The 15,876-nt window shown below is 41.3% G+C and overlaps 1 protein-coding gene across 2 annotated transcripts; it reads left to right on the forward strand.

Annotated features, from left to right (window-relative positions):
• Positions 1-248: 248 nt before the first annotated feature.
• Positions 249-13,760, forward strand: LOC116051639 (adenosine receptor A2a-like). 2 transcript variants are annotated; one of them, XM_031302177.2, is made up of 5 exons: positions 249-602; positions 3,087-3,090; positions 4,618-4,625; positions 6,509-7,230; positions 10,362-13,760. In XM_031302177.2, the coding sequence occupies exons 4-5, from the start codon at positions 6,893-6,895 to the stop codon at positions 11,368-11,370; spliced, it is 1,347 nt and encodes a 448-aa protein (XP_031158037.1). In that variant the 5' UTR covers positions 249-602; positions 3,087-3,090; positions 4,618-4,625; positions 6,509-6,892; the 3' UTR covers positions 11,371-13,760. The 2 variants fall into 2 exon arrangements, with proteins under 2 accessions (XP_031158037.1, XP_035854789.1); XM_035998896.1 differs by lacking the exons at positions 3,087-3,090; positions 4,618-4,625 and adding an exon at positions 2,587-2,591 and having other exon boundaries at positions 249-623.
• The last annotated feature ends 2,116 nt before the right edge of the window (positions 13,761-15,876 follow it).

Here is a 15,876-nt window from a genome sequence, read left to right on the forward strand (position 1 = left end):
GATTGATCCTGTCGGTTATTAAATTGTGCATTTCATTTAAACAGTATTTACATCTGTGACATGGCTCTGGCAGTCACTGAGTAAAAAAAACTGCATATGTGTGTTCCAGTGTGGATAAACTGGATTACCTCTTCGTGTCTCAGGTTTCAACACAGATACAGTTTTATACGTGTCATCAAAAGACTCATCTGTATACACAACAGGGACCTTAACTGATCCGCCCACGGAGAGGAAGCACGCTTACCACCAGGCGCAATATGTTTTATTGTGTGTGTGTGTGTGTGTGTCTGAGAGAGAGAAAGAGAAAGAGAGAGAGTGAGAGAGGGGATCTCATCTGTCTGAAGTCATTCACAGGAGAAGCGCTGTTATTTCTCCTGATGCGAGCGTGAGAAATTGATCAAACTTTGAGTCTGTTTTTATTTCCCGGACTTACCCAGCATGGTGAAGTGATAGGGGCGCCTTGTAGCCTACACTGAAGAAGTGTCACACTTGTCGCTCAGTGGGAATTGAAAACCGTGGTTTGCGTGGTATTTTTAGGTCGAGCGTGTTTTCATCGACTCATCTCACAAAGTGCTCATTGTCGGAAATCTACTTTCTGCCCAGTGGACATCAAAAAAAAAAAAGTGAGTCATTTTAATTGTAAAAAAATATATATATATATGCATGAAATCAATAGCCTACAACCTGATTTTTAAGTGTTTAAATGTAGCCTATGATTTCGTCAGACTTTATGCATGCGATCTTAAAATGTTGTGGTGCCTTTATAATAGGCTATATCATATCTAACATGGTAGTGCACAGACAGCGTGTAGACCAACCAACAAGAGCTGTGTGTGAAGCATATCAGACAGAGAGCATGTGGTAAATGTGTGAGGAACGCGGTATGGTGATGTTTGGTACAAGCTGTCCTACTCTGGGTGTTAGCTTTCCTCACCTGTAAGAACTAAAGCCAGCAGGAATGAACCTGAAGACAATTCACCAGGGATGTAGTACTTGAGTTTGTTTTTTTGTTTTTTTTTGGACTTGTTGGTATTTGGACTTGTTCTTGTCTCGGACTCGGCCATTGGACTCGCCAAATATTCTAGTTGGTTTCGACCGAGTCCAGCACTATGCCTATATGCTTTTCTTCTAAAGTAACTTCCTCCTCAAAACAAAACCATTGATGACGTGTGCTTGTTAAGAAAAAAAGGTATTGGTTTAATTCATAATCCATATAGAACGGGCATTGGTAGACTATTGGGCCTCAGTATGTTCCTGGCTGCGTCATATAGCCTCAGTCAATCATCAGGCATCAATCATTTTCATTTTGGCCACAGACACAATGTCAGCGAGCACTTTGTACTATGGATTGTTCAGGACAAGTAATAAGTTCAAGGATGTGAACATGTCAGTTTTTAGTGACACCTTGATTGCTTGTTAAGGATACTAAGTTGAAATACTATATTTTCTGACAACAATGCTTATGCCAGTATTTTCTCCTTTAAAATGTCTGTTCAGTGATGGAATGTCTGTTTGTGTTTTGGCCTGTGTGTTGGTAGGCCTATCATTTGCCCATTTTGGCAGCCGGGCCAGGTTGCCAGATATACCTGTAAAAACGCACACCCAGCGCTACAGCCGTTAGTACAGCCATGGAAGCAGCAAACAAACAAACAAATCCAAGTCAAGACCGAATCCAAATGAGAGACAGTCAAGACCGAGAAAAATACAACAATTTTACTTAAGTCACATAAAGCTGAAGTGCAACTTTACATTAGATGTTGAGTCCTTTTATTCGGGTGTAACAAGAACATTCTGGATTGCTGATGGAAAATGTAGCCTACCATTTAATATCTGATGACAAATTGTCATTTTTGTATTTTTGCATATTGCACCTTTAACTACTTCCCTTTTAATTCCTAATGGGGGACTATGTAGTATAATGAGTTACTAACAGACTGGGAGAGCCTATGGAGCATTAAGTAATGTTAAGAAATATCTGTGAATGAGTTGACATTACTGTGTCCCCCAAAGTAAAGTGATACATATCAACAATCAAAACAACATTAAAGTGACTTACAGCACACATCATGGCTGGGGTGGAACAGAATGAACAAATGGAGGAAGGCTGTATCTATAGCCTATAATTTGGTTGATTGATTGCACCTGAAGGGGTTTTTATTTTACCTTCCCTGTCTCAGGTGTGGTCAGGTGGCCTCTTGGGGACTTCTAACAAGTAGTCTCTCATTACTTCATCATTACTTACCCCTTTTTTGTCCTTTAGTACTTATTTATGATTCATCATCATTAGCTATAAAATAGGAATATAGGAAATAGGAGTTGCTCATTATCTAATGGTTTACTAGCAGATAGTTCCTCATTTGTTCCCCTGTTTACCTTTTTGTAAAGTGTTACCCGATTGAGTAATAATGGAACAATAATGCTGCAACAAAATTGCATTTAATAAAAATACCAAAAACCAATCGACACGTAATAATCCTGGGGCTTTTGGGGCCATGGATCCTGGGGTAGTTGCCTTGGTTAAGGCTTAGTCAATTCCAAAGTCGGGTTAAGTCATGTTTGAATCATCCAGGTCTAAAGTGGGTCCAGAACAAGTCAAGGCTGAGAGCACATCAAGTCTCATTTAAGTCATTAATAGATCAGTAGATGAAGAGAGCAAAAGCTAAAACCTTTTCACATCTTGAGATTTAAAAAAAGGGGAAGAGGCTCTTTAGATGCAAAATTGACATATAAAGAAGGTGACAAAAGGTGAAAAAAAATATGGGCTGGACTACAGCTTCAGGGGCCCGTAAGGCCCTATGAAAGTGTCAGTTGGTTTGTGGTGATCTGATTAATTGAAAATTTGCTTTGGAGTATAGATGACGAAAGTACAATATCAAATTAAAATGATATGGTTCTTTAAGGCAGGTTGTTACCTTGTCTTGTCTGCTTGTTGATGTTGCTGGCCCCGTGTCAACATGTAAATGTTGCATATGAATGCATTATCTAAGTTATTACACTCGGGTGGGCCACACAGCTATTGCACAATTTGGCCCCAGGGAGATATATATATAAATAAGATATATAAGACATTCAGCTTACTGTCACAGAGGAGTGAAGAAACTAGAAAATATTCACATTTAAGAAGCTGGAATCAGAGAATTCTTGAAATGACTCAAACCGATTAAGCAATTATCAAAATAGCTGGTGATTAATTTAATAGTTAACAACTAATCGACTAACCGATTAATCTTTGCAGCTCTAAGTGGTTCCCAAAAACTTTTCACGTCAAGGATCCCTAAAATGACACAAATTAGACCACTGACCCCCATTGGCTTTTTGCTTTTAGATGTTAAGAAAGTGTATGAAAACCTATCATTAAAATAGTCAGACATTCTGCCATTGTGTTACTTGGATTGGGGGGTATGATCAGGTCATTTGTTGTTTTCTTGGTGAAGCTGTAGCAGGGTTTGAGGCAAATTAAGTAAATGGTATTTTAAACCTTAATTCACTTACCAAATGTACAAAACATTTCAATCATGATCTGAATACAAGTTACAAGAGTCTTTTAAATTTAAATTTCTGAGCAAAATTCATGTGCTAAAGATGCTAATGTGATCCAAAGCCTGTCCTTAAGAAATACCTCACCATCCCTTGTTTCACTATAACTCCCTGGAGTTTCCCTGATGTATGTCATAATTCCATCTCAGGACAGCTTGTTATTTTGGATGCATTGCTAGCATGGGAGCGTCACTGCTGTAGTTTTCAGAGATTCATTATTTCCTTTACTGTCCTCTGGGATTTTTGTTTTGGACAAGCCGCTGCTGCATCAAACATTATAATACACTGCAATATAACACCACACATCAAGACAAATGAATACCCAGGGTTTAGAGGAAAGAGACAAACAAAAACTTTATTTGTAAGTCAAATAGAATGGACGAAATAAACCTACTGATAACTATCAACCTTGAAACAACAAGTCTCAGTAAAAAGGTCTCAGCCAACCCAGAGGGAAAACCCTGCCTCAGAGAGCAAAGACCTCTGTGTTCCAGCACAGCTGTTATCTCCAAAAACTCGACGTAACCCCTAGAAACATTCCCTTGGAGAGAGTTCAGCCCCACAAAAACAGCAGATTTCTGTTTGTTGAGCCTTTTATGGCCAATGACTCACAGATATCCGACAATCTTGTAATTCACTTATTGAGAATAGACCACACACATTTCTCAGACTTCTAAGAATTATACTTAAAAATGCCCTGAAGACCTAATGTAGCATGGAAGTAAAAAGGGCTTCGCTAAGAAGAACCTGTGACAGTGAACAAAAACGGTATTGAAGGTCTTAAAACCAAAAAGGTGCTCCAACTCTTTGCAGAGTTGAGCTTTAATTATTTTATATACGGTTGACGCCTTTCACATTACATGTAGTCATCATTTAAAACTATTCCTCTAATACATTAAGTGTTTATGACTACATAAGCAATAATCAAAGTTAAGGTTGGGGAAAAAACACCCTTAATTATTATTTATTATTAACACGTACAAATTCTATCAGGACCGTGAGGGTGTGGTTTGATCAGATATGACTGACAGTGTTGGCAACATGTCATGACCGAAAGAACGAGATACAGGGTACAAGCAGCCAAAATAGTTTTCCTCAGAAGGGTGGCTGGCGTCTCCCTTAGAGATAGGGTGAGAAGCTCAGTCATCCGAGAGGAACTTGGAGTAGAGCAACTGCTCCTTTCAAAGATTATTTTTTTAGGCATTTTAGGCCTTTATTTGTGACAGGACAGCTTAGACATGAAAGGATGAGGATGAGAGATGGGGAATGACAAGCAAAGGGCTGCAGGTCGGAATCGAACCTGCGGCCGCTGTGTTGAGGACTGAGCCTCTGTATATGGCCGCACGCTCTACCAGGAGAGCTACCTCAGGCGCCCGAGCCGCCGCTCCTTTGCGTCGAAAGGAGCCAGTTGAGGTGGTTCGGGCATCTAGTAAGGATGCCCCCTGAGCGCCTCCCTAGGGAGGTGTTCCAGGCACGTCCAGCTGGGAGGAGGCCTCGGGGAAGACCCAGGACTAGGTGGAGGGATTATATCTCCACCCTGGCCTGGGAACGCCTCGGGATCCCCCAGTCAGAGCTGGCTAATGTGGCTCGGGAAAGGGAAGTTTGGGGTCCCCTGCTGGAGCTGCTGCCCCTGCGGATGGATGGATGTATGTTGGCAGCATAAACAAACAACCCCACAACTGCCAGCACATTCTGATTCAAGCGTCACTAAATCCTAATTGGTGAACAGATATGTGACATCACCATTCTCCAACTGAGCCCTGCCTACTTAAAACACAAACACGGAAATCTCTCATGTGAAGAAAACAAAAGTGTTCTAACTTTGAGAGAAATCTGTGCTTATATAGAACACCACTGCTCACAGTAAGAGGCTGACTGAAAATAAATAAATAATGGCTTTAAAATTCCCAAGTAAAAATGAAGGATTTCTTGTTTTTTCTTTCACATAAATCCAAAACGTAACTTTTAGCAGTTTGATAATATGGGCCAAGGTTGCAATAATCAAAAGCGACACCCAGCATTTTCACTTTAGTCTCAGCCTTCACTCCTGATGCTCCCAGAAGCATCCTCCGTGTTTCACACTGGGAGCTCTGCTACGTGTACGTTTGACTCTGATGGAGTATACCCAAACCGCTCTCCCACTTCTCCTCTGCAGGGTCAAGAGGGGCTGTTTATAGAAGACATCAGCAACCCAAAGTCCCACAAAAACTAGTCTATCCTTGCCAGACCTTCCTTCACAGCGCTGCGGAGGGCAGAGCCAGGGTGCTGCTGCAAAATAGCCTTGGGAAGGTACTTGTTTTGGTGGAAGATGTGTACGTTCAAAAGTTGTTTTAGTCGTGCAACAGAAAACTCAGATTGGACAGATAGTCTAGCTAGCTGTCTGGATTTACCCTGCAGAGATCTGAGGAAGAGTTAATCATAGTCCTCATAAATCCACTGGAGTTTAAAATTACAACACAAAGAAAGCAGAAGGTACCGGACATCCGGCCGAAAAGAGTGAAATCCAGTGTAATTTCCGGCGGCAAGTGGAACGTCGTGGATATAGACTACACAGAAACCAACACTGACATAATCGCTTTCGCAGACTTAATGTGGGTTTATGAACAATTTAAATCTTTATTTTGAATCAGCTGATGCTTTTGGTGATATATCGTTGAATTTAAATGGCCAAGTATTTCCACCTGAAGTCTCTGTTAAATTGTTTAGATTAAAAGCTCTTTAAGGCAGGTTACCCCACCTACACATTCATTTGTAGTGAGAATTGTGGGAAACATTTAAAAAGCTTTTTAAAAGGAAGAAATTATTGAATTTAAAAACAAGATTGAGTTTCACCCTTGAGTATTAGCAGGGGGAGATATTGACATAGTCCTGCAACACTTGTGACTAGCTCTAAAACACATCTTATGAAAGTCTGTCTGTTGAAATGCACTTCCTTAATTGTAAAAGCTTTTCCTCTTTTGCACCTCTTTAGCCACATAATGTTCCAGTGATGTGCGTTGTTGGCATCATCTCAGCCCCTCGAGAAGTTCATGGGAAAAAGGCCCTGAGGGGAAGGCGCTGAGGGGAGAGGACAGCAGAGGAGCGTTTTACCAGGAGTGGATGGAGGCGACTGTGTCCTGTGTGCGGAGTTAGGAGAGATGACAGCTCCATCTAAAGTTGAATAAACCTTTTTTTCCCAGCTTTCTGAGCCGAGCAGGTGTTGAGGAGGTACCACAGCTGCTTGGGAGAGTCTGGTGGATGTTTCTGAAAGTGTTGGAGGTGCGGAGGCTGAGCTCAGCGGCTGCCAGGCTGCAGCTATGATCGTTGAGGTGAGGTTTCCTCCCTCTTCATCAGTGAGCTCGCCGTTTGTCTCACCATGCCGGAAGACCCCATCGCCTCCTCCTTCTACATCGTCCTAGAGCTGCTGATTGCTGTGTTCTCTGTGCTGGGCAATGTGCTGGTCTGCTGGGCCGTGGCCCTAAACAGCAACCTGCAGAGCATCACCAACTTCTTTGTGGTGTCGCTGGCGGTGGCTGACATCGCCGTGGGCGTCCTGGCCATTCCCTTTGCCATCGTCATCAGCACCGGCTTCTGCTCCAACTTCTATGGCTGTCTGTTCATTGCCTGCTTCGTGCTGGTTCTCACACAGAGCTCCATCTTCAGCCTGCTGGCCATCGCTATAGATCGCTACATTGCAATCAAGATACCACTCAGGTCAGTGAGCCCGAGGGCTGTGAGTAGCTCTCATGCAGTGAGGTTTTGGTTCCTTTTATAAGAAGACAACATTAATAAAAGGGGTTGTAAGAAGTGACTTTGCTATTGGTTAATAAATAATTTAGTAATGCTTTATAGATCATTTGTAAGATAATTTTCACTTTTCAGGTGGACAAAAAAAACTTGATCACTTGGACTAAAATCAGTTTAACAAATCCATATTGAGAACATGTACAACTACAGATCTGATAGAATAAAAACCCTTTATTAATCACTTATTAGATAGATAGATAGATAGATAGATAGATGTACTTTATTGATCCTAAATTGGGAATTCTTATGTTACACTAGCCAGTTATCCAGGCATTGCACGGGAAAATATATATCAAAAGAAAATCAAATAATATAAATTAAAGTAGCTTAAAACAGAATACAAGAAAAACCTTAGCAAACTCTAGAAATATAATAGAATACTAACTTTAAGAATAAAGTACAATACACTATGAATGTACTAAACAACTACTACTAAAATATAAAATAAAAACAGAGGATAAAATACTATATATATTTTAAATAAGTAATGATGAGATGGTAGAGTGGGAGAATATGTATGTGCAAAATCACAAAATGGAAGGATGGACAGAGGTGTTGTAAAGACTTATTTCTGTATCAGCCCTTCACTTTGACAGTGAAGCTGAACCAGCCTTTTAGAGAAAGAGCTCCACTGTCTGTCCTGTGGGTGGATTAGCATTAGCTGCCGACTACAGGGCCTATTATTCATTTATAAACATTTATAACTGCATTAAAAACCACCAAAGGGATTATTCACAACCGGGCATCCCAAAAGTTGAAAAGTTGTCCGCATTGATTTCATTAATAACTGATCGATAAAGCATTAGTAAATGGTTTATTAACTTTAAATAAGACATCTTGTCACAATTTATAAAGCCTTTCTAAACAATGCCTTTATTAGAAAGTGGTACCAAAAGCTCTTAAGCTGTAGAAAAGTAAGAAAAAGAAGAAACAACAGAAGTGCATTATTTAATATCCTTAAACAGAGAGAATGTATTTGAAATGTACCATAACTTGTTGTCTTTACTTTTTCTTTATTTTCTCAGCTCAGTCTAATCTGTTTCGTGGTCCCAGGCAGTGGAGGTCTCCCAATAAAAGTTCATATTTAATTTCTATCCATCAGTAAAGACGTGACATTTGAACCAGAAAGTCTTGGCTGAATAAACGTGTCCAGAAATGGCGTCTCCCACGAGGCCGTGTCCCCCATCAGAGCAATCAAATGAATTGTGCTTTAATTGCTTATACAGACTGTGTGACCCCTCTGTAACCCCCTGTGTAATCCTGCTTTATTGTTTTACTGTAAAAACACAACGCTTCTTAGACTGTTTAAGATTAACCTCGTGTTATATTTAGCATGGATGGCATGTCTTCAGACATTTAATCCTTGAATGTCCTCTAATGACAAGTTTTTTTGCATCCCTGACGGGGGGGGGAGATTGTTTTCGCAGCATTAACCTTTGCACTTCAACATCTCAAGAATGTGATAGAAACAAGCCAAATAACTCAGCTGCTCTCCCACACAGACATACTCAAAATAGACTCTTCCTTTCAAGAACTTTGTTTGTTTATCTCTTTTAGTTCCGGCATAAGAAGTGCTTCCACAGAACAATTAGCTAATCAAATTATAAGTCAAGGACGAACTTCATATACTGTATACAAAAGATTATTAATGACAGTGTACAGTCTTATATCTAACATGAGATAATTGTTGGAAACTTTCTTATAATGACTGTAGACATGAGTTCTCAGCTAACAAACAGAGCTGATGCTTGATGTTTCAACAAGTCCTCCAAACCATATGTTATATACTATATCAGTCGTTTATTCTTAGCCCTTAATACGACCCACAGGAGCGTTTCATAAATTAGCGCCCCTAGCGGTAAACCAGAGTACATAACGGCTGTTTTAAACATGTTAGTTTGGTTGGGTTTAGGCACAAAAACTACTTGGCTATCTTTAGAAAAAGATTGTGGTTTGGTATAAAATCAATTCAATTCAATTCAATTTTATTTATAGTATCAAATCATAACAAGAGTTATCTCAAGACACTTTCTAGATAGAGTAGGTCTAGCCCACACTCTATAATTTACAAAGACCCAACAATTCCAGTAATTCCCCCAAGAGCAAGCATTTAGTGGCGAGGAAAAACTCCCTTTTAGAGAGAAACCTTGGGTGGTGAGGAAAACCTTGGTAGGCGGTGCCTGACGTGTCGGTTGGGGATGTGATGAACAGTGGCAATAATAGTCACAATAAAGACAATGGAACTATGACTAGAAATAGTAGTTGTAGTAGTTCATGTCCCCCCACCCACCCCGGAAGAACTTATCTGACCGATAATAGACTCGGTCAGATTTCTTGATATGAGAGCGGCTCTGTCCAAAGTGGGATGAATGCCGTCTCTCCTAATCAGATCAGGCTTTCCCCAGAACGCCCTCCAGTTATCTATGTAGCCCACATCATTAGCTGGGCACCACCCATGACAACTAGCGGTGGAAGAATGACATGCGGATGTACATGTCATCGCTGATCAGGTTTGGCAGGGGTCCAGAGAAAACTACTGATACACGTGTCAACGTCAACACACAAGCATACTGCGCAGGCGGTAACACCAGTCAACACTTTTACACTCTTGGTTGCCGATGTTGTTAACAATTTCTCCCCAATTTGAGATCACATTCCTGTTGGAACATGTTCAATTGTGTAGTGTTTGGTTTAGAAGTATTTATTGGAGATTCATACCGGTAGAAGGTCTTTTATTGCAATGACGGACAGGAAGCTCAAGTGTTGACGCCTGCACAGCAAGCTTACGTGTTGACGTTGAGATGTGTATCGGGTCTGATCTAGCATCTACAGAGAAGGTCCTGTGTTTGTTTATTTGGCACTCTTATACTTTGTCACCTTACTTCCTGCTTTTCTCCTGTCATAACTACTACAGCCACTAGAAGGTGCCGTCACTATAAACGTAAATATGAGTTGAAATTGCTGCTTGAACAAATGATTTATTGGGGTGTTTTTTGGGGGAGGACAGTCTCTGATGTTTGTATCATCTCCCTCTCCAGGTACAACAGCTTGGTAACAGGCCAACGGGCACAAGGTATCATCGCCATTTGCTGGATTTTATCTATCATCATCGGTCTGACCCCCATGATGGGCTGGCACAAGCCGCCTGAGAGCAGCAACAGCACCTGCGCGCCCGGCCTGATGAGATGCCTGTTTGAGGGGGTGGTGGTCATGGAGTATATGGTCTACTTCAACTTCTTGGCTTGTGTACTGATTCCCCTGGTGCTGATGCTAGCCATCTACCTGTGTATCTTCATGGCCGCTCGCCACCAGCTCAAGCTGATGGAGGTCAAAGTGGTTCATGGAGAGAAGTCGCGCTCAACGCTGCAGAAAGAGGTCCAGGCTGCCAAGTCTCTGGCCATCATCGTGGGGTTGTTTGCAGTCTGCTGGCTGCCTTTACACATCATCAACTGCTTCACCCTCTTCTGCCCTCTGTGTGATCGTCCTCCGGCCTGGATCATGTATGTAGCCATTATTCTTTCCCACGCCAACTCTGTGATCAACCCCTTCATCTACGCCTACCGCATCCGGGAGTTCCGACAGACCTTCCGTAAGATTATCCGCCGCCACATCCTAGGCCAGCAGGAGCTGTTTGGAAGAGGCAGCAGTCAGCAGAACTACACTCACAACAGCATCACCGACTCCATCAGACTCAAGGCAAACGGCCTCAGCGTTGACCTTTTCCCTGAACACAGCAGTAGCAGCAGTAGCTGTGAAAGCTCATGCCGCTGCCCTACTCATGTCTCTCCAGTAGGGGGCAGTCTGGTGACAGTATCCCGCCCCCCTCTGTCAGTCATCATCTCCCACTGTTCTAAGATAGGCCCTTGTCCACTGCAGACTAAAATCCCCATAGGCCATCATCTACATTACGCGGAGCAGCAGCATGACTTCGCTGGACCAGAAGTCGTGGAGGATAAGGGCAAACAGAATCTGGGCTCTGCCAAGGACACATTCCTGTTTAACAAGCAGGACAGAACAAGCCTTCGTGAGCTGGCAAAGGTGTCCTGACCCATGCAGATTCACTACTATTCAGGAGTAACATGTCAACGTTAGCTCAGCAGCAGCTCACATAGGATCGGGATAAGTCCTGATGTGCAATGGAAATGGGAGCACTGTGAACGGATAATGGACAACATATGTCACCGAGATAACCTTAATCTCCTTGACTTGCCATGAGAAACTGTCAGCGCTATTTAAACACAGTGACTTTTTAATTTAAAGCAGACTCAACGTCTGAAAGCACTGCTAATGGCCCAAATAGGTTTTGCTGCTTACGAGTGGTTTAAATCGACGGAGCGACTGACTAAGGTGCAGACACTTCACACATCACAAAGGGCTCTGCATTTATTTCAACAAACTAAATGCTTTTGCCTTCTCTTTGCGAACAGCTAGAGGTCAATACAAATGCACTGTTACCAGTGAAATTGTCTGACCCACCAAAGCTTAGCCAATATTGAGAGAAGGGATAGTATGGACCTCTTACTCTCTTAAAAAATTAAGAATGAAAAAAAACATTAATTGTAGCCTGTTTTTAGGCTGTCCAACTTTGTTTAATTGCAGGTTGAAATAATATACCATAGTGTGTGAATGCTTTCCTCCTGCCATTTCTGTTCTGAATGAGTTATTATTAAGTTATTGGTACACTTTTAAATTTTTCAGGGATGTGGATATAAATGCACTCAGATGGATTTCATCTTATACCACTGCCATGGATCATGGGCAAAGGATTCACTTTTTATGCAGTATTGCACCATCATTTGCACCATTTTTAGATTCATTCCGTCCTGAAGACCTGCATGGTGCAGAGACAGCATCATCGACCTGCTTAGCAAAGTGCACACTTATTTAGAGAAAGTTAAAAAAAATGTCACATTCGACATACTCCTTTCTCTTACATTGTAATTCAGCTTCATGGCATAGATCTATGTGCATTCCGACATAAAATGAATGGGTTCTAATTGGACTGAAACAATAAAAACAGTACTTTCACCAGTGACAGATTGGTTAATGTTTGTGTCAATAGCAATATAATGGTTCACATGTTTAAAAATGAAGGGTAATGTAATGCTGAAATGTAACCTTGTGTTTTTGTTTGCTCAGTGTGACAATGTGACTTGACTTATATTCATGTAAGTGTCGACTTCTGAGTTTGATGAATGATGGGAAATAATTGTAAGAAGATTGTAAATGATTATATTTTAGATTTAAATCAAACTCAAGGAAGAAGTTCTGTTTTTTATTTGTCATGATAAATGTGTCCTCAGTCCAGCACAGCTGTTGCTTCTGTGTTATCACCATAGACTGTAAAAATAATGGACGAAACTACCCGGTCTGAAAAGTGAAGCCAATGTGGAAGTGCCTTAAACCTGCATTCTATCTAATTTCCAGCAAGGGGAGACTCCACTCCACAGAAGTCAGATTACATAGAAGTCTATGAAAAAATGACCCTACTTTTTTTACCCTAGTTTTTGGTCTCAATCGCTAGTTTCATGTCTTCTTCAGTACAGCATGATTTTCATTTTGTAAATTATACTCCCATTCATTTAATTAAAATGTAATTTATTTAAAAATTGACGATAAAGCAGGGGATGCTTTAAGGTGTGGCTATACGCTGACCCATCAATCATGACAGAGCCTTAGCAATGCGTATCCATGGCACTGTGTACACTAAAATAGCCGTGAACTTGTTTTGGTGTCGTCCGTGTTTTTCGTGGTGAGGTTTGTCGTATCACTGTGTTTTCACTTCATCAAAGTAAATTGGAACATTTTTGTCGCCTAAAAGCACCTTGTTCAGCATTCTGCCAACCAAGCTAGCTAGCTACCACTAGCGTTAACTAGTAACTTAAGGGAAAGTCTACCGATTTTCTGTACCGTCGTGCATGCAAATGAATGCTGCCGGTACCCGGAGGTCTGTGTTTACCAGACAGTAAATCTCCACTGGATGACTCACTTCAGAAGTGTTCAAAATCGGCTTCCCCATGTCAGCGTTTAGCTTAGCGCAGCACCAGTGCAACCATAAACAACACTGGCTTGGCTGAATCATCCTCCCCAGCTCCACCCTTTCATCAAAAATCGTCTTTAAAGCGGCATTCCACAAACCAATGGGTGATGTCACTGCTGCTACGTCCACTACATCTATGGTTATCACCTACAGGCAAGCACAAAGTCCTGTCTTTAAATAAATCCCTTTACATTTTCAAGTGTACTTTCTGTATTTGCATTTAGCAATGGCCACAATGGCCCAGTCATGACTCAGTATCTGTTGGAGCAGCTCCAGGCTTCCCATTGGCTTTTCACCAGGCACAGTCATGTTTAATATCAGATCTGGAAGTCTGTAGACCTGAGTTGGAGATCTGGTTTGCTCATTCTGAGAAATGGTTGATAAAGCAGTCAAACTATCTTTGGAGTTCTTTATTTTCACAGCTTTTATCACAATTCCCCTGTGAGTTCAGGTTACAGGGTGAAGGTCCCACTTCTTTTTTAAAGCTTTCCCTGGGGTCTTAAGTGCTTTTTAAAAATTCAATGGCAACACTACAGGTTCCATATCTGGCAACCCTGCTACAGCCAGCAGCCAGTTAGCTTAGCTTGGCGAGAAGACTGGAAACAGTTAGTTCTGTCCAAAGGCAAAACAATCTACAAGCAACAACAGTAGCCTACTTTTAGCTGTTAAATCTCAGATAAATCCAATGTACACTATCTGCCCAGCACCAAACAGCAGATAAAGTTAGTTGATTAACATATTGTGAGGCATTTAGCAGCTAATGAGCCAGATATTTTACAGCTTGCAGAAACACACAACACTAGACTGGCTTACCGGATGTAGTGCTTCGTTAGAAATTGTCCTCCCCTTCCGCTATCTCTGCTATCTATTTTGCAAGGGCACATCGGGCACTTAGCGCCACCCAAAACGATTGTGATTGGTTTAAAGAAATGCAGACAAGTGCAGAGTGTCTTTTTGCCCTTTTATAGAATAGATAAGCAGTGTAGCCAGAGCATACTCCAGAGCTGACACAGCATTGTGAAGATAGCTCTGGTTATAGGAGACTAACACAACACTGACATATCACCTTACAAACTCGTTGTGAACCGAAAATGATGCTATGAGAGTGGTGAGAGTAAACCAAAACAGTAAAGTTGTGGGCCCGACAGCTAACAATGAACTGAAACTCACTGTAAAGCTCTGTAAAGCTGAGAGGAGCTGCAGATTCAGGCGATAATTCTCTGTAGGATCATCACTGTGTGATTTTTTTTACATTGTCATTTGATACATTGTTACATAAAAATGTTGATTATAGTCGCTTTAAAGTAGTTGGTGGTTCTCAAACATTTAAGCACCCAGTGATTAGGCTACACATTGTGGTTGATTCAGCACTGTAATCTATAAATGTACTTTTGAATTTAAAGATAATAGTGATTACAGTTGTCCCTCTTTAGTAAAGTATGAATCAAAGATCAAAACTGGATTAAACTCTCCTTCATAGGTATTACTGTGAGTAGAAACAGTGTTGGGTTAGCCACTCCATTTCTTAGCTCCAATCCAGTGCCTGAAATGGGCTAGTACTCATAAGTAAGCTACTGAGTACCGACACTTCTAGTTTTTGTCCGCATGAGTACCCTTACTTCCAATTGATATTAACAGTATGATTATTATTATTTTTTTTTTTTAAAGATAATTATTTTGGCCATTTTAGCCTTGTTTTTAATAGACAGGACAGCTGTAGACAGGAAAGGGGGAGAGAGGGGGAAGACATGCAGCAAATGGCCACAGGTCAGACTTGAACCTTGAGCCACTGTGTCAAGGACTGAGCCACTGCATATGGGTGCCCGCTCTACCAGATGAGCTACCCAGGCGCCCAATATTAACAGTATTATTAATAGGCTGGTATTTATACAAAATAGACTATATATCATGATTTATTGGGAAAAAACAAGCAATTAAACAGAAAATAAAAAAAAAAAATTCAGCACCCCATTAAAGTGCGAATAGAATGATCCTGTTTCATAGCCACATTTTCAGACACTGCCACAATTTGACTGTGAGATTGGCAATCGAATCAGAATCTCCTTATATCGAACGGTCGAATAGTCGACTATTCGGGGTCACCCCTACAAGATATATGTCTGAATATAAATATATCCAAGACACATGCTATGATCATGTCATGCAACTGCTGAATTAGGGTACTGGCACCATTTTTCCAATTCAGGAACTATTCCAATCTTAGTTCCAATCTGAGGCGGGAAACAATAAAGCTCTTTTTCAGTCAATCTTGACATCACTGTCCAAGACGTAGCTATTAAGTCCAGAGTGCCTGTCTGTGTGTAGAGACTCCATGGATACATGCAACAGCAGCCCCTTGTCCCTTCATTTATAGGCTTCAGCTTTGAAAAGAGAAAAAGAGGAGGAGGATGCAAAAGAGGTGTGTGTATGTGTGTGTGTGTGTGTGTGTGTGTGTGTGTGTGTGTGTGTGTGTGTGTGTGCGTGCATGCGTGCATGTGTGTGTGGGTGTGGGT

The sequence above is a fragment of the Sander lucioperca genome, chromosome 2, assembly GCF_008315115.2.
Source record: "Sander lucioperca isolate FBNREF2018 chromosome 2, SLUC_FBN_1.2, whole genome shotgun sequence".
In the NCBI taxonomy this organism is placed as follows: domain Eukaryota; kingdom Metazoa; phylum Chordata; class Actinopteri; order Perciformes; family Percidae; genus Sander; species Sander lucioperca.

Excerpts from the sequence above, each read along its gene's own strand:
- LOC116051639 (XM_035998896.1), top strand. The coding sequence starts at position 6,893 with ATGCCGGAAGACCCCATCGCCTCCTCCTTCTACATCGTCCTAGAGCTG. Across the intron at positions 7,231-10,361 it reads GCAATCAAGATACCACTCAG|GTACAACAGCTTGGTAACAG; the intron begins GTCAGTGAGCCC and ends CTCCCTCTCCAG.